This window comes from Meriones unguiculatus, chromosome 8, assembly GCF_030254825.1.
Source record: "Meriones unguiculatus strain TT.TT164.6M chromosome 8, Bangor_MerUng_6.1, whole genome shotgun sequence".
NCBI classification, from domain to species: domain Eukaryota; kingdom Metazoa; phylum Chordata; class Mammalia; order Rodentia; family Muridae; genus Meriones; species Meriones unguiculatus.
In genome coordinates this window covers 19896960-19911828 of record NC_083356.1, presented here as the reverse complement: position 1 = coordinate 19911828, position 14869 = coordinate 19896960, and the positions used below count along the sequence as shown (strand labels likewise).

At 50.7% G+C, this 14869-nt stretch overlaps 1 protein-coding gene across 2 annotated transcripts in view; it reads left to right on the top strand.

Annotated features, from left to right (window-relative positions):
* The window catches only part of Zc3h7b (zinc finger CCCH-type containing 7B), a 44539-nt gene that overhangs the window by 2702 nt on the left and 26968 nt on the right, over nucleotides 1-14869 (top strand). For both annotated transcript variants that reach the window (XM_060388994.1, XM_060388993.1), the window contains exon 2: nucleotides 14307-14365. In XM_060388994.1, coding sequence (XP_060244977.1) covers nucleotides 14313-14365 — 53 coding nt within the window. In that variant the 5' untranslated portion in view covers nucleotides 14307-14312. The remainder of the gene's footprint in view (nucleotides 1-14306; nucleotides 14366-14869) is intronic.

The window sequence follows — 14869 nt, the reverse complement described above, 5'->3', positions numbered from 1 at the left end:
ACTTTTTCTGCCATCAATTAAATATCACTTTCAAACATGAGTGCTTCCTTTTACAAAGCAACCTTACCTTCGTTGGGATTAAAGGTGTGTGCCAGCAGTCCTGGATCTAAGCTTAGCTTTTCTTTACCTGAAACTTGCTCTCTATCAGGTTGGCCTTGAACTCAGATCTGCTTGCCTCTGTCTCCTGGATTAAAGCATGTTTGTATTCCAGCTGGATCACACAGACCTAGAACATCTTTGGATGTGATCTCTTGCCAGGACAGCCATGTTCTGAATTACAATTCCTCTACATTTTTCTGGATAGCTCTGGCTGTTCTGAAACTCACTTTGTAGACCAGGCTGGCCTCAAACTCAGAGGCCTGCCTAGCATGCCTGACTGGAGACCTTGTTTTAAAGGAAAAAAGGAGGGGTGGTGGTGGCTGGCAAGGTGGCTCAGCGGCTAACTGCTCTTGCAGAGGAGTTCAGTTCCCAGTACCTCTGTCAAGCAGCTCACAACTGCCTGTAACTCCAGCTCCAGGGGATATGACACCCTTTCTGCCGCCACCTGCACTTGCACTCACGTGCACACACATGATTTAAAAAATAAAATCTTAGCCAGGCATGATGTACGACTTTAATCCCAGCACTGGGGAGGCAGAGGCAGGAGAGTCTCTGTGAGCTGACGGCCAGCCTGGTCTACAGAATTAGTTCCAGAACAGCCAAGGTTGTTACAGAGAAACCTTCTGCCTCGAAAAAACAAAAACAAAAACAAAAAAACAAACCAAAAATATACCTAATGATGATAATTTTTAAAATATTAAAATGTCAGTCAGTAATAGAAGTTAACCCAAGATAGTCTTCCTTGTCCTCTGCCTTGGGCAAGCATCCTGCTCTTTCATCCTAAGCTCCACCTCCTACAGGAAACTCTCCTACACATTTCCACGGCCACCTTGCCTTCTGTCCTGCACAGACCAGTGAGCTCTTTTCTTTCTTCATAAGTTCTCAGTTTCTTTTCTTTTCTTTCTTTCTTTTTTTTTTTTTTTTTTTTGAAACAGGGCTTCTCTGTGTAGCCCTGGCTGTCCTAGACTTGTTTGTAGACCAGGCTGGCTTCAAACTCAAAGAGATCCACCTGCCTCTGCATCTCTGAGTGGTGGGATTCCAGGTGTACGCCACTGCACCGAGCTCAGTTTCATTTTCAAAAGGCTAATGGCGTGTGTCCATACACGAACACGTGTGTGGATGCCTGCACCTGTGTGCAAGCACAGACTCCAGAAAAGGCAGGGTCTCTTCCTGAACCTGACCCTCATGTATGGGCTGGACTCCTAGCCGTCGGACCACCTCTGTAAGCCCATGCTTTCTTACTGAATTTACCTTCCTGTTTCCAGCCAGACCATAATAAGGAGCTCGGTCCAAGACCTGCCTCACAGTAGCTTACCAGAGGACCTTTTAACTTGTTAGGTCACACAGGACTCTGGGACAGGGTGAACATCCAGAGACAGAAAACTATTCCAAAGGCCTAGCTCTGCTGTGTACATTTCTAGCAAGACACACATTAAGCCTTACATTCTTTACCTGGAAAAGAAGTATTAAAAAATGCCCCCCACGCCAGGCTGGGTGGTGCATGCCTATGATTCCAGCACTTGGGGGGCAGAGGCACGCATGGGCGGTCGGATCTCTGTGAGTTAAAGACCAAGCCTGGTCTATTACCCTGTTAAGAGAGGGGAAGGGGAGAGGGAGAAAAGAAAAGGTCTGCCTGATAAAATTTCTAGGAAGGACAGATGACACCACATCTGTGAAATGCCTTTGGTTATAAACTAACCAAAAAGCACTATACATATACACATACACATACTTTTTTCTTTCTTGTTTTCTTGCTTTTGTTTTGTTGTTTTGTTTTGACAGTTTCTCTTTGTGTCCCTGACTGTCCTGACACTTACTCAGTAAACCAGGCTGGCCTCAAACTCCCAAGTTCTGGGATTAAAGGCATGCATGAAAGGCCACCACCGCCCAGTTCTAAAAATTATTATTTTTTACTTCCATTTTGTCTAATTATATTTTGTGAAGGGCGGGCACCCGTGGCTCCATTTTACTGGAGAAGATACTGGAGGACTCAAGGTTCATGTGGTCGCCTCCCCCAAAGTCGCCTTCCTGTATCTGGACCTGAGCCTTTCTGACCCTTGAGTGTGCACCTGCCCACTTCATCTCCACTGTTAGGAGACTGGAGCAAAGGTCAGGGAAGTTGAAGTTGTCAAATGCCAAAGCCATAAGGGTTCGCTAGGAGAGATTAGCAGGCACCGCAAGCCCAAAGCTGGACTGGGGTATCTGAGTGCCCACACCCCAGAGAAAAAGCAGAATGGCTGTAGAGAGAGCATAGTCCTGACTGCAGAATTAAGTAATTCCACTCCTTAGGGGCAGCTGGGGGCCTCCATGAACACCCTGGGTAGAGCTTGGGCACAGGGCAGATATGGATCATTAACCTGAGCCAGGGACAGGAACTGGCTTCCATTCCGCTTCTGCTTCTGCCTCCAGCCAGGGCGGACGTGCTGGGAGGCCACATTCAGCCATTATGTTGTCAAATTGAATTACACCCCAGTGTGGAGGAGGCAGGCTTATGTTGCCTGGGGTGGAAGGTCTTTCTTGAGGAATTTCTAGGCGAATGCTTGAAAGATGGGATCAGAGAGGCCAGAACAGAGGCCATTCCAAGCGGAGAGCGAGGACAGAGGCAGGGACAGGTAAAGCCAGAGGAATGAATCACCTGGGACAGCCACAGAGTGGGGGGCAGCTGGGCGTTTCAGCTCAAGTCTGGCTCTGTTGCTGCCTGCCCTTTGACTTTCTGTACTTGAGTTTCCGTTTCTGGAAATGAGCCCCGAGAGCATTTGTTTTTCTTTTAAATTTAAATTTTATTACAATTATTATTACTCACATTGTGAATTTTGAGACGGGGGAGGGGGTCTCACAGAGTAGCCTGGGAACTGGCTGTAGCAACCAAGTTGGCATCCGTTATGCAGTGGCCGTCCGCCCCTACCTCGAGTGTTGGGATTGCAGGCGTGCACCAGCACGTTCTGAGGAGTCCTAAGGTCTGATGGGGTTTGATAATAATCCAAGAGAGCTCAGTGAAAGAGCTGAGGGTCAGGGCTTGAGAGATGCCTCAGCTGGTATGCGGCCCCTCTAGAGGATCCTAGCACCCCTGTTGGGTGCCTCACAACCGCATCGTAACTCCAGTTCCAGGGGATCAATGTCCTCTTCTGGCCTTCTTGGACACCAGTGCCCAGGTGCACATACCCACATACAAACACACGTACATATAATTTAAAATAAAACTTTAAAAAAATGAAGAAAAAGCAGCTGGGCGGTGGTGGCGCACGCCTTTAGTCCCAGCACTCAGGAGGCAGAGACAGGTAGATCTCTGTGATTTGAGGCCAGCCTGCTCTACAGAGGGAGTTCCAGGACAGCCAGGGCTATACGGAGAGACCGTGTCTTAAAAAGCTAGAGAGAGAGAGAGGGTACCAGGTATAGTAGCATATATTTTCAATCCCAGCATTTTGGAGGCAGAAGCGGGAAGATTTCACCCTGGTCTACAGAGGAAGACTCTCTTTGTTGTTTGTTTTTTGGGGGTTTGCTTGTTTGTTTTTTTAAGTGGAGGGGAGAGGTGGCTAGGTGATCAAGAGCATGTATTACTCTCCCAAAGGACCTGAGTTCAGATTGCACCACTCATGTCAAGTGGCTTGCAACTCCACCCTGTAACTCCAGCCCCAGGATCCAGTGCCCTCTTCAGGGACGTGCACTCATATACACAGCCTTCACACACACACACACACACACACACACACACACACACACTTAGAAATAAAATTACCCCCCCCCCCCGACTGGATTTCTCCGTGTAGCCTTGGCTGTCCTGGACTCACTTTGAAGGCCAGGATGGCCTTGAGCTCATAGTGATTTGCCTGCGTCTGCCTTCCTGAGTGCTGGGATTAAAGGTGTGCACCATCATGCCCGTCTTAAAATTGGTCTTTTAAAGATTTAGTTACTTATTTTTAATATGTGTTGGTGTTTTGTCTGCACGCATGTCTGTGTGGGGGCACTGGATCCCCAGGAACTGGAATTGCAGGTGGTCGTGAGCTGCCATGTGGGTACTGGGAACCAAACTCAGGGCCTCTGGAAGAGCAGCCAGCGTTTTTCAACAATTAGCTATCTCTCCAGCCCCCAAGTAAAATAAGCCTTAAAAAAAAAAAAAAGAAGAAGCTAGAGGGAACTTGAAAAACTTTTACTAATTTAGCAAAAACCACCCAGTAATTCCCCTGTGGCCAAACCCAGATGATCAGTTTATTGAATCCCCAAATCATCCTATAGGTATTGCCTTGTTACTCCCATTTTACTGATAACAGAAGAGAGGTCAGACGCAGAGGTTAGAAGGCTCTGTTTTTGGAAAGGCTGGAAAGCCCACTGAGTGTGTCTACAGAAGGGACCGTAAAGGGTGAGTGGAGGGGCTGGTGGGGCCAGCAGGGCAGACCTGAGAGCACAGAAGGTGGGGAGCTGGCTGCAGCGCGCCGCTGGAGACTGCATGGCCGAAGTGACTGCAATGTCAACTCCAGAACCAGCACAGAAGCCAGCTTCCTTCATCTCCTTAATGGTCAACAGCAAACAGGTTCATATCCCCCTGCCCCCCGCTCTGGTAGCCCCAGCCCCAGCCCCGGAACTCTCTCCCATTCTGTGGGTTTGCTTCTGTGCAGGCATCATGCTGGTCTCTGCAGGTGCCCCTTAGCACAGCCTCCTCAGCAGGCTGAGAGCCCCCTTGGGGAAGGCGTACAGCATTCCTGCCTCCAGAAACCATCCTTTCTTCAGAACCACCCAGGTGACTTCTTCAGGAACAGTTCCTGAGCCTCATATCAGAAGTCGAGGTGGAAATAAGGACAGCAGCTACCACATATTTACATGCTGCTTGGCACCTTCTGTGTCCTGTATATCAGATCCAGCTAATCACTCCCTGAAGCAAAACAGTTATTACTATTATCAGCCGCATTTTGCAGATGATTAGCCTGAGGCTCAGAGAGGCCAGGAACACTTTCCACAGCCATGTAGCTGTCGTACAGATGGAGTCAGAGGCAAGCGTGTGGGACTCCAAGGGGTTTTGTAGGGTCTTGTGTAAACCAGACTCACTGTGTGGCTGAGGTCAGACTTAAACTCCTACTTCCCATGCCTCCCTCCGTCTCAGGTGCTGAGGAGATGACCGGTAGAGTGCTTGCTACACAGGCCAGAGGTTCTGAGTTTGATCCCCTGCACCCACATTAAAACAGCTGGGTTCAGCGGTTGGACAGAGAGCAGGAATTAAGAACACTTGTTGCAGCTGGACCCATGAGGCCGGTCTGCAAAGGGAGTCCAGGACAGCCAAGGCTGCACAGAGAAACCCAGTCTCGAAAAACAAAACAAAACAACAACAACAAAAAAACCCAAAACACTTAGGCAGTGATGATGAGTTTGGATCCCGGCATTCATGTAACAAGTGTCGTCCTTACAAACTCCTGTAACCCCAGGTCTGAGGAGGGTGCGCACAGGAGAGTCACTGGTGCTCAGTGGCTTCCAGCTTAGCCACGAAAGCGTGAGCCTCGGGTTTAGAGAGAGACCCTGCCTCAAAGAAGCAGAGAGTGAAAGACAAGTGCGTGCGCACACATTTGCACGCGCACACACGCACATCTAAAAAGCTGGGTTCAGGGATGCACCCTTGTAATCCCAGCCCTTCGGATAAAAGGATCCCCGGGGCTTTTTGGCAGCCAGTCAAGAGCTGAGGTTGCAGGTATATGTATCACACTGAGCTGTATCCCCAATTCCCAGTCCAGTTTTTTTCCAGCCTTGAACTCACAAAGACCTTGTCTGCCTTTGCCTCCCCAGTGCTGGGATTAAAGGCATGTGCCACCATCACTCAGCCCCCTTTTTCGTTTTGGTTTTTGTTTTTTTAAGGCAGGAGTACATACTATAGCCCAGGCTAGCCTAGACTCACCAAGTAGCCCAGATTGGCCTCACATTCTTTGTACCCCTCTTGCTCGTCTTCCCCATTGCAGTATGAGCCACCTCACCTGCCCAGCCCAGTTCATCTCCTGTCTGTCTGGACGGTAACATTTTCTATCCCCAGCCTTTCTTTAGTCATTTATTAATTTATTTACAATAGGGTGTGATATCCTATCACTCGCAGTATCATGCTTGTGCTACAGTCAATAATTTCCTGGCAGCCTGTCAAAAGAAGACGTGTGCCTGATACTCGGGAGAAAATGGAGACGTTTTCTTTACCTCCTGAGCCTCTTGTGCCTGAACTGTGGCTCTGAAAGAGATCAGGGTGTCCCGTTCTCTGAGGCCAACAGCTGCATCCTCCAGCCAGCCTGAGTTTCTGAGGCGCCAGTATCGGGCAGGAGCCATTCCCTGCCCGTGAGCCCCACAGTGACGGTCCAGGCTGTGACCACCCCTCCTGGGGGTTTCAGAGATTGCCCTGGAGCAGCTGTTCTCTTGTTCCTTCCTATGATGCTCTGCCCCTACACAGGCGGAGGGACACAGAGCAGGGGGGAACACTCAGAATCCTGCTTTTCATTCCCAGCCCTAGCAGCAGACACACTGCCAGCACGCACACAAGTATACCACCGTTCTTGGCCTCTGTCTTCCTTTCTGTGGTCCAGTAACATTTGCAAACACCCCCCCCCCCATGTGTTATAAAAGTCCAGGGACGGATTTAGAAAACGCTGTCTCTGTTTCTGTGGTCCAGTAACATTCTCTCTCTCTCTCTCTGTCTCTCTCTCACACACACACACACACACCCCTACCTGTTTGGTGTGGAGGTCCAGGGATCGATTTAGACAGCTGTAAAGACCATCTAGTGTGAGGTAATGTCAAGCGTCCTTTGTAACATCCAGGATGTTCCTGAGTCCTCTCCATTCTCTGCCTCCACCCAGCCTGGACTATTGTAGTAAGCCTTCTTGTCTTCTCGAATCCTTGTCATTTTACATGCAGCAGCCAAAGGGAGCTTCTTGAGACTTAAGTGAGACCCTGTCACTCCTGCTGGAAGCCTTCTAGAACTTTCTGGATACAGGCACAGCCCAGCCTCATTTATCCAATCACAGAGGATTTGTAGCTCTCTGATCAAGCCACAGCCTGCTCCCTGCACCTTATTTGCCCCTTGACCCATGTTTTCCTTCAACCTGCTCAGCTTGCTCCTAGCTCAGGCCCATTGCTGTTTGTTCTCTGGCTTCTGCTGGGTGACACTTGTCCTCTCTCCTTCTGTGCCTCACTCTTAGCTCTGCCTTCCTCGTCCTATGCATTTTTTGTTTATTTGGTTTTTTAAGACAAGTTTTTCTGTGTAGCCTTGGCTGTCCTGGAACTCACTCTGTGGACCAGGGTGGCTTCAAACTCACAGAGATCCTCCTGCCTCTGCCTCCTGTGTGCTGGGATTAAGTTGTCAGGGGCTGGAGAGCACTGATGATTTTCCAGAAGACCCAAGTTTGGTTTTTAACACCAAGGTCAGTCGAGGGGTTCATAGCCATCTGTAACTCCAGCACCAGGAGATGTGCAGCCTTTGGCCTCGTCAGGCAGCTGAACTCACCTGCACATACCCATGTGCCGACACATACACTTAAAAATAATAAAAACAAGGATTCAAAAAATAATGAGTTGTCAGGCATGGTGGCACACTCCATAAATCCCAGCACTTGGGAGGCAGATCTCTGGGAGTTTGAGGCCAGCCTGGTCTACATAGTGAGCACCAGGACAGCTAGGACTGCACAGAGAGATCCCGTCTCAAAAAAATAAAAAATAAAAAAAGATGGCCAATTTCAAAGAAAGCAAACTGCAGGTTGCCGAGGCCAGTGGGCAATTTATTTCACACTCCCCTCTTAACCAACTCTTCTGGTAGGCCCAGCGGTTAGCCTTCCTCAGCGATAGTGTGGCCTTGGGCCTGCCCTGTCCAGTCTAAGCCTCACTGTTCTGTGAACAATGGGGTGATAAATCATACTTTTGATATGATAGTGGACACAAGTGGTTCTTTAGGACAGAGCCCTTTGTTTCAGTCCCTTCTCGGATCGCTGTATGGAAATGCACCGAGTTAAATAGATGGGATTGCAAGGAGAAACGGTTCTGTCCTCCCGGTGGACTTGCGTATGTTTGTGTTGATGGATGGATGGATGCACGTGGGTAGTGTGTGTTTGTACATGTGTGTTGATGTGCATGTATAGAGTTCCTGTGTACATGTGGAGGTCAGGGAAAACCTCAGGTGACATTCCTTGGGAGCCATCTCCTTTTCTTTTCCTTTTTTTTTAAGATTTATTTTTATCTTACGTGTATGAGTGTTTGCCTGCATGTATGTATATTTACGTACCGTGCACGTGCCTGGTGACCACAGAGGCCAGAAAAGGGTGTCGGATCCCCCAGAAACAGTTACGGATCATTGTGAGCTGCCACTCGGGTTGGGGGAGCTGACTCAGGGTCCTCTCCCAGAGAGGCGAGTGCCCTTAGCCCCTGAGCCATTTCTTCTCTCCATTTGTTCTCTGAGATAAGGTCTCGGTCTGGAGCTCACAGGGAATCTGCCCGTCCCTGCTTGCCCACCATTGGGATTATAAGCATGTGCCAGTAGGCCCAACTCTTTTTTTCATGGTTCTGAGGATCAGACTCGGGTTCTTGTGCGTATAAGGAAAGCACTCTACTGACCAAGCTCTCTGCCCAGCCCTGGACATCTTCATTAGTTCATTCAACAAGGTGTAGCTACTGTAATTCCGAAGCTGCGATAAGCAGGAGCTCTTTACTAATCTGCAGTCTTTGAGGCGCGATAAGAAGGGCATGCCGCGGTGTGGGACAGGACTGCAGTGTGCGCCTGTTCAGCGTTGGAGGGAGTGCTAGCTCTCAGGAGGGCCTTTCCTCATCTCCCTTCATGGCCCCTGTCGGCTCAGAGTTAACAGGTTGCAGATGATCTGTGGAAATGAAGCATGACCCTCCCCGGTGTCGGTAGAACAGGGAGCCCAGGATGGGCAGGCATACTTGACGGGCTCTGGGGAAGAGAGAGTGCCGACCCAGGTTGCTGGCCAGGGTTGAGGATGGTGCAGTGAAACCTTTCCTGCTCTGACTGGGGAAGCCAAGTCTCCTCAGGCTTGACGGAAGCTCGGGTGGCGAGGACACGGTATGTAGCCGGCCTGCATTCTGGCTCTAGTTAAACCTGAGGCCATGCGCGAAGGGTGAAGTCAGGGTGTGGGGAGGGCCGTGTTGAGGGGGGCCCCAGGGCCGACTGCCGGGGCTCTGTCCTTTCTCACAATGGGAGCCTGGCCGGCCGCTTCGCTGTGCCTCCGTTTTCTCATCTGGGTAATTGCCTCTTCTCTCAGAGTATCAGAGGCTAAGGTTTCAGGCTTCCTGTGCTGGGAAAGCCTCCTCACTCTAGTCCCCTCCTGACCATCCATTCCTAAGTACTGTTTCTCGGGCTCTCAAGGATGAATTACACACAGCCTCTGCCTTCAGGAGCGATACCTGGGGAGTTAGGGACATGCACATAACTGCAATCAGCTAGCACAAGCATGGAGGCCCTCACGGGCATAGAGCCCCGAGCTTGGGTGGAGTGGGGAGAAAGCTTCCTGGCAGGGGAGACATCACCGTTGAGCTTTAAAGAAGTGTTGGGTATGGAGGAGGCAACCTGATGGTCCATCGTTGCTGGTGCGTGACCTTCTGGGCTTTGCCACGGGATCAGGGGAGGCCAGGCGTACCCAGCAAAACAATGTGGACTTTGTCCTCTTGGTCGTGGTGTCACAGGAAGGTTTGTTTGTCTTAACGTTTTATTCACAAGAAGTTGCAAAAATTATACCAAGAATCCCCTTCGCCCAGCTTCCCCTCACAGTGGCATCTTGTGTAGCTGATGTATATTATTAAAACCAGAGAACCAGCCTTGGTACATTACCAGACTAGACAGCTTATTCAGGTTTCACTGTGGTTTTTTTTTTAGACTTTGTGTGTGTGTGTGTGTACGTGTGTGTGTGTACAACACGCGTACACACTTTTGAGAGGTTTTGAGAAAGAGAATGATATTTCTGTAGGTATTAGATGGCTCTGGTCCCTAGAGTAGGGACAAATTATAGGGGTTCATTGTTTTTGTTTGGATTGGTTTGTGTTCTTTTTTGTTTTATTTTATTTTATTTTTTTGGGGGGGTGGGGTTTGAGACAGGGTTTCTTTGTATAGCTTTGGCTGTCCTGGACTCATTTTGTGGACTGCAAAGTGGCCTTGAACTCACAGAAATCAGCCTGCCTCTGCTTCCGTGAGTGCTGGGACTATAGGCCTGTGTCACTGCACCTGGCTTGTTCATTTGTTGTTTTTATTTATTTTATTTTATGTACATTGGTGTTTTGTCTGTGTGTATGTGTGGGAGTGTTGGATCCCCTGGAACAGGAGTTATAGATAGTTGTGAGCTGCCGTGTGGCTACTGGAAATTAAATCCAGGTCCTCTGGGTGAGCAGCCAGTGCTCCAACCACTGAGCCATCTCCCCAGCCTCAGGGGTTTCGTGGTTAAGACGTGATGACAGTCTGTGAGAGACCTGTAGTTGGAGAGAGAAGCTGTGGAGAGTCTCTCCACACATCAAGAGATGCTTAGGAGGTTAGAGGTGGCAGGAACTGGGGGCTAACTGCGACCAGATGACGGTCAGAGCTCTGGCTGAGGCAGAGGGTGAGGGGAGGGAACAACACTGTGTCCAGTATGGAATGTGCTCAGTGGGAGGAATGTGTTCAGTGTTCAGCCGGGATGGGCATCAGAGAAGACTTTTTGGACAGAGAAGTAGTTTATTTTTTCAGAAAGGGTTTTGCTGGGGAGCCTTGGCTGTCCTGGAACTTGCTCTGTAGACGAGGCCGGCCTTGACCAGAAAGAAGTAGGCCTTTTTAAATACTGGTTTTATTTTGTGTGTAGGAGTGCTTTGCCTGTATGTAGATCTGTGCACCACGTGGCCAGAGGAACCACCGCATGGGTGCTGGGAACTGAAACTGGTCCATTGGCAGAGCGGCCAGTGCTCATATCTGCTGAGACATCTCTCTCGCCCCACATTCTTTAAAATAACTTACTCATTTTTTTTTTTTTTATGTGCATTGGTGTTTAGCCTGCATGTATGTCTGTGTCAGGGTATCAGCTCTCAGAGTAACAGACAGTTGAGAGATGTCTTGTGGGCGCTGGGAATTGAACCTGGGTCCTCTGGGAGAGCAGTTAGTGTGCTCTTAACCGCTGAGCCATCTCTCCAGCTCACAGGCATGGGGTCTTAAAAGAGGAATAGGAATTTTCTGGGTATGGGTAGCGGGGTTTTGGTTAGAGGCCCCAAGATTAGGAAAAACCTGGAGGCCATGGCCAGCCTGGCAGTGGACATTCAGGCGCCACTACCCAGAAGGTGAAAATCTGAAATGCTGAGGAGGGGGGTACACTTGGCAGGAGGTGGAGTCGTGAGTCACCAGTGTGACTCATGAGATCATGAAATGCAGGAGCTCATCTGGGGACGGCATAAAGAACAGGAGCACTGTCCCTTCCACGGGAAATCAGGAACGCTGGTCTTGAGGCCTGGGCAAAGAAGAGCCCACAGCAGAGACATCAGAAAGGATCCTAGAGGTGGGAGGATGCTGCAGATACAGCCTGGAGTCCAGGAAGAGGCGAGTAAAATAAAAAAAAAAAAAAAACAAAACAACAACAAAAAAACTCTGTGTTAGGGAGTTGAGTGTGTAGTCAACTCTTGCTTTAACTGCAGTCAAGGCCGGGGGAGGGGCATCAGGGCCTGTGCCTGAGGTAATCAGAAGCAGCAGCAGTTACTGTGAGGCAGGGAAGGCTTGAGCATGAGGCTGGATGGCCAGGTCTGCTCGCTTGACAGCAGAGGTGATGCGGGTAGGCTCTAGGGCCAGGCTGCTGGGGTTGGAAATCCATATATACCAACTCTGTCACTGTGGGTGAGGCAGCTAGTTTTCTGTACCCCCAACTTCCTCTGCAAAATGGGGACTGTCAACAGTGTCCATTTTTCTAAAGCTGTTGTGGAGCTTTAAGGAAGTAAAAGTGGGGTGGTCATGACAGCCATATTGTAACCACTCAGCAGGTGTGAAACACTGTTGTGAGTGTTTGTTTGTTTGTTTCTTTCTTTCTTTTTTTTGGTGTTTCAAGACAGGGTTTCTCTGTGTAGCCTTGGCTCTCCTGAACTCCCTTTAGACCAGGCTGGCCTCGAACTCACAGAGATCTGCCTGCCTCTGCCTCCCGGAGCGCTGGGATTACAGGCATTTGCTACCATGCCCAGCATGTGAGTGTTAATTTCTTTTGGTGTAGGTTTTCTTTTACTTACTTGGTATTTACTCATTCTTACCTGTGAAATAGCTGGGTTGAACGAGTTGATGTTCATTCATTTATTCATTAACTTACTCTGTGCCGTGTACAGGCCCGCTGAGATCTTCAAGAGGCTAGCACAGTTTAGGCCTGGTGGTGCGTGCCTGTCATCCCAGCACTTGGCGAGGCAGACACAGGTGGACCTTTCTGAGCTTGAAGCTGGCTCCTCTGGAAGAGCAGCCAGCGCCCTCAAGCGCTGAGCCATCGCTCCAGCCCTCAACCCCATGCTTGTTTTGTTGTGGTGGTTGTTGCTGCTGGTGGTTTTGTGTGTTTAATGAGACAAGATCTCTAATCGTAGTCCAGCCTAGACCCAGATGAACAAACTCTGTAGTAGTTGAGTCTGGCCTTGAACTCCTGATCCTCCTGCCTCTGCTTCCAACGCTGGGATTATAGGTGAGTGCCACAACACCCATGGAATTGCTAGACAAGGTCCGAACACTGGGGTCTCAGCAGATGTGGCCATGCCATGTGGTGCTTGTGGGTGGCCTGAACTCACAGGTTCCGCTGAATGGTAACTGGCATCGCCTTGTGTGCCCCACTGAACTGTACTTCCAGGACGAGCCTGGCTCTGACCCAGCTCCTGGCCAACTAGACGGAAAGAGACTGGTGCATGAGGAAAGCCTTTGCTGTGAGCCCAGGAAGTATAGGGAACCGTGAGCGCGGGTGCAGGGTGGCGTGACAAGGGGGCAGAGTCGTGTGCAGGAACTCGGGGCTCGTTCTGCAGGCAGACAAGCTGAGGACAGAGACTGAGTGAGAAGCCGGAACTGTCATGGCTGGCTTCCCACCTCGGCACTGGATTACAGCCAGGGGTCTGCCCCAAGCAGCGCATGTACGGTGTCTCGCCAGAGGGAGGAGCAGTGTGGGATCATGCATGTTCCTGTGATGTTTGGACTGCCATCTGTGGCAGGCACTGTGCACCCGTCACCCCCCTGTCGCCGTCATGATAGCTGGTGTGACGCGATCTGCCGTCAGCCCATCCTCCCCATGGAACACTGAGGCCCAGAGTCATAGCAAATGTGAATACTGGCCTCAGACCAGGAGCCTTCTCCACAGTCCCTTGAGGCCTGATTGGTGGTGGGCACGCGTCAGTGCCCTTGAATACACACATTGGTTTCTCTGCATATGGAGGGCTCCCCGGGGTGCCCATTGTGTCCCCCTCAGCTTAGACAGCCCCACACCCACCTCACTGTCTGATAAAGATGTAGCTCCTGCAGGTTTGCTGTGGAGAAAGAGGGAAGCAGACAGACTCCCGAGGGCCTTCCTGGGCCGAGCTCCACGCCCTGACCCAGGCGCAGGCCAGGGACACCCACAGCCATCTGTTTGGCACTCTTCCTAGGCAGCCACCACCGGGGCCCATTAGTGACCCAAAGGGGCCGCTGGTGGAAGTGAAAGAAAGCACACCATGGGTTCAAGTGTAGGCTCAGCGGCCTGCCAGCTTATGACCCCAGCTGAGGTTCCCCTGGTGTGGGTGGGGGTATGTGGGCTCCCACCTCTTGCTGCTGAGTGAAAGGAGCCTAAGGACACTAAATGCAGGACCTGTGGCAGGTGCCCCTCATCTGTCCAGTCATTGGCTATTGTTTGCATTTGGCCATGTTCCTTCTCCCTGGTACTCCTATGTTTCTGGTCCCTGGTAGGGCAGATGACCAAGTTTAGTAGCAAAACAAGGTTTTTCCTTTGAACTTGAGATGTCCCAGGAACTACCGATGCCCAGGCCATTGTGTGGTGAAGGGCAGGTGGCCCCACATAACCCTGGCCCTTCAGGTTCACCACACAAATGAGTCCAGTGGTTCTGCAAGCATGATCCCTGAGATGGTTACTCTAAAGACTCCTTCGAACCTTCATGCGATGGGTGGGAGAGAAAGAGGCCTTCTGACAGCTGCAGGGTCGGTGGGGATAGCAGCTGCGCATCAACCCCAAACTCTCCCACCCGGCACACACATGCTCTCTGATTGATGGACTGTGCTTGCCCTGCAGACACTGATGGAGAGGCAGAAACGGAAGGCCGACATCGAGAAGGGGCTGCAGTTCATTCAGTAAGTGGGCAGTGGGCAGGTGGGTCCTGCTTTCGTCTCCCTCCAGGCTGAGCCCTGCTCCCTGTGCACTGGGACGCGGAGAGCTGCGATGAGCTGGGAAAGGGGCTGACAAGGCAGAGGCCGTGAACGCCTCAAGTACATGTGCCTGTACTGCCTGAGCCTGCCTGTCCCTGGGTTATCCAGCGGATCATCCTGCCATTACCCTCTGCATCTTCTGCCCCAGCGAGCATCGGTTATGCTCTCCCTGAGGGACCAGGAGACAAGCCCCGCCCTTCTTCCAGCCTGACAGACATGCAGGCTCTCCTGAGCCAATGCTGTCTTTCACAGGAGCTGTGGTTTTAGCCACAGGAGAGGATAGGATGTGTAGCCATTGACCCTGAGTGACTTGTTGGTGTCTAGCTGAGGGCTTGGCTGCTGTCAGTGAGCCTGGCACTGGCTCAGTGATATTTGGGTTAGCTCAGGAGGAGGGCAAAGCCTCCTAGACTGAGGGCACCTGAGGTGGAT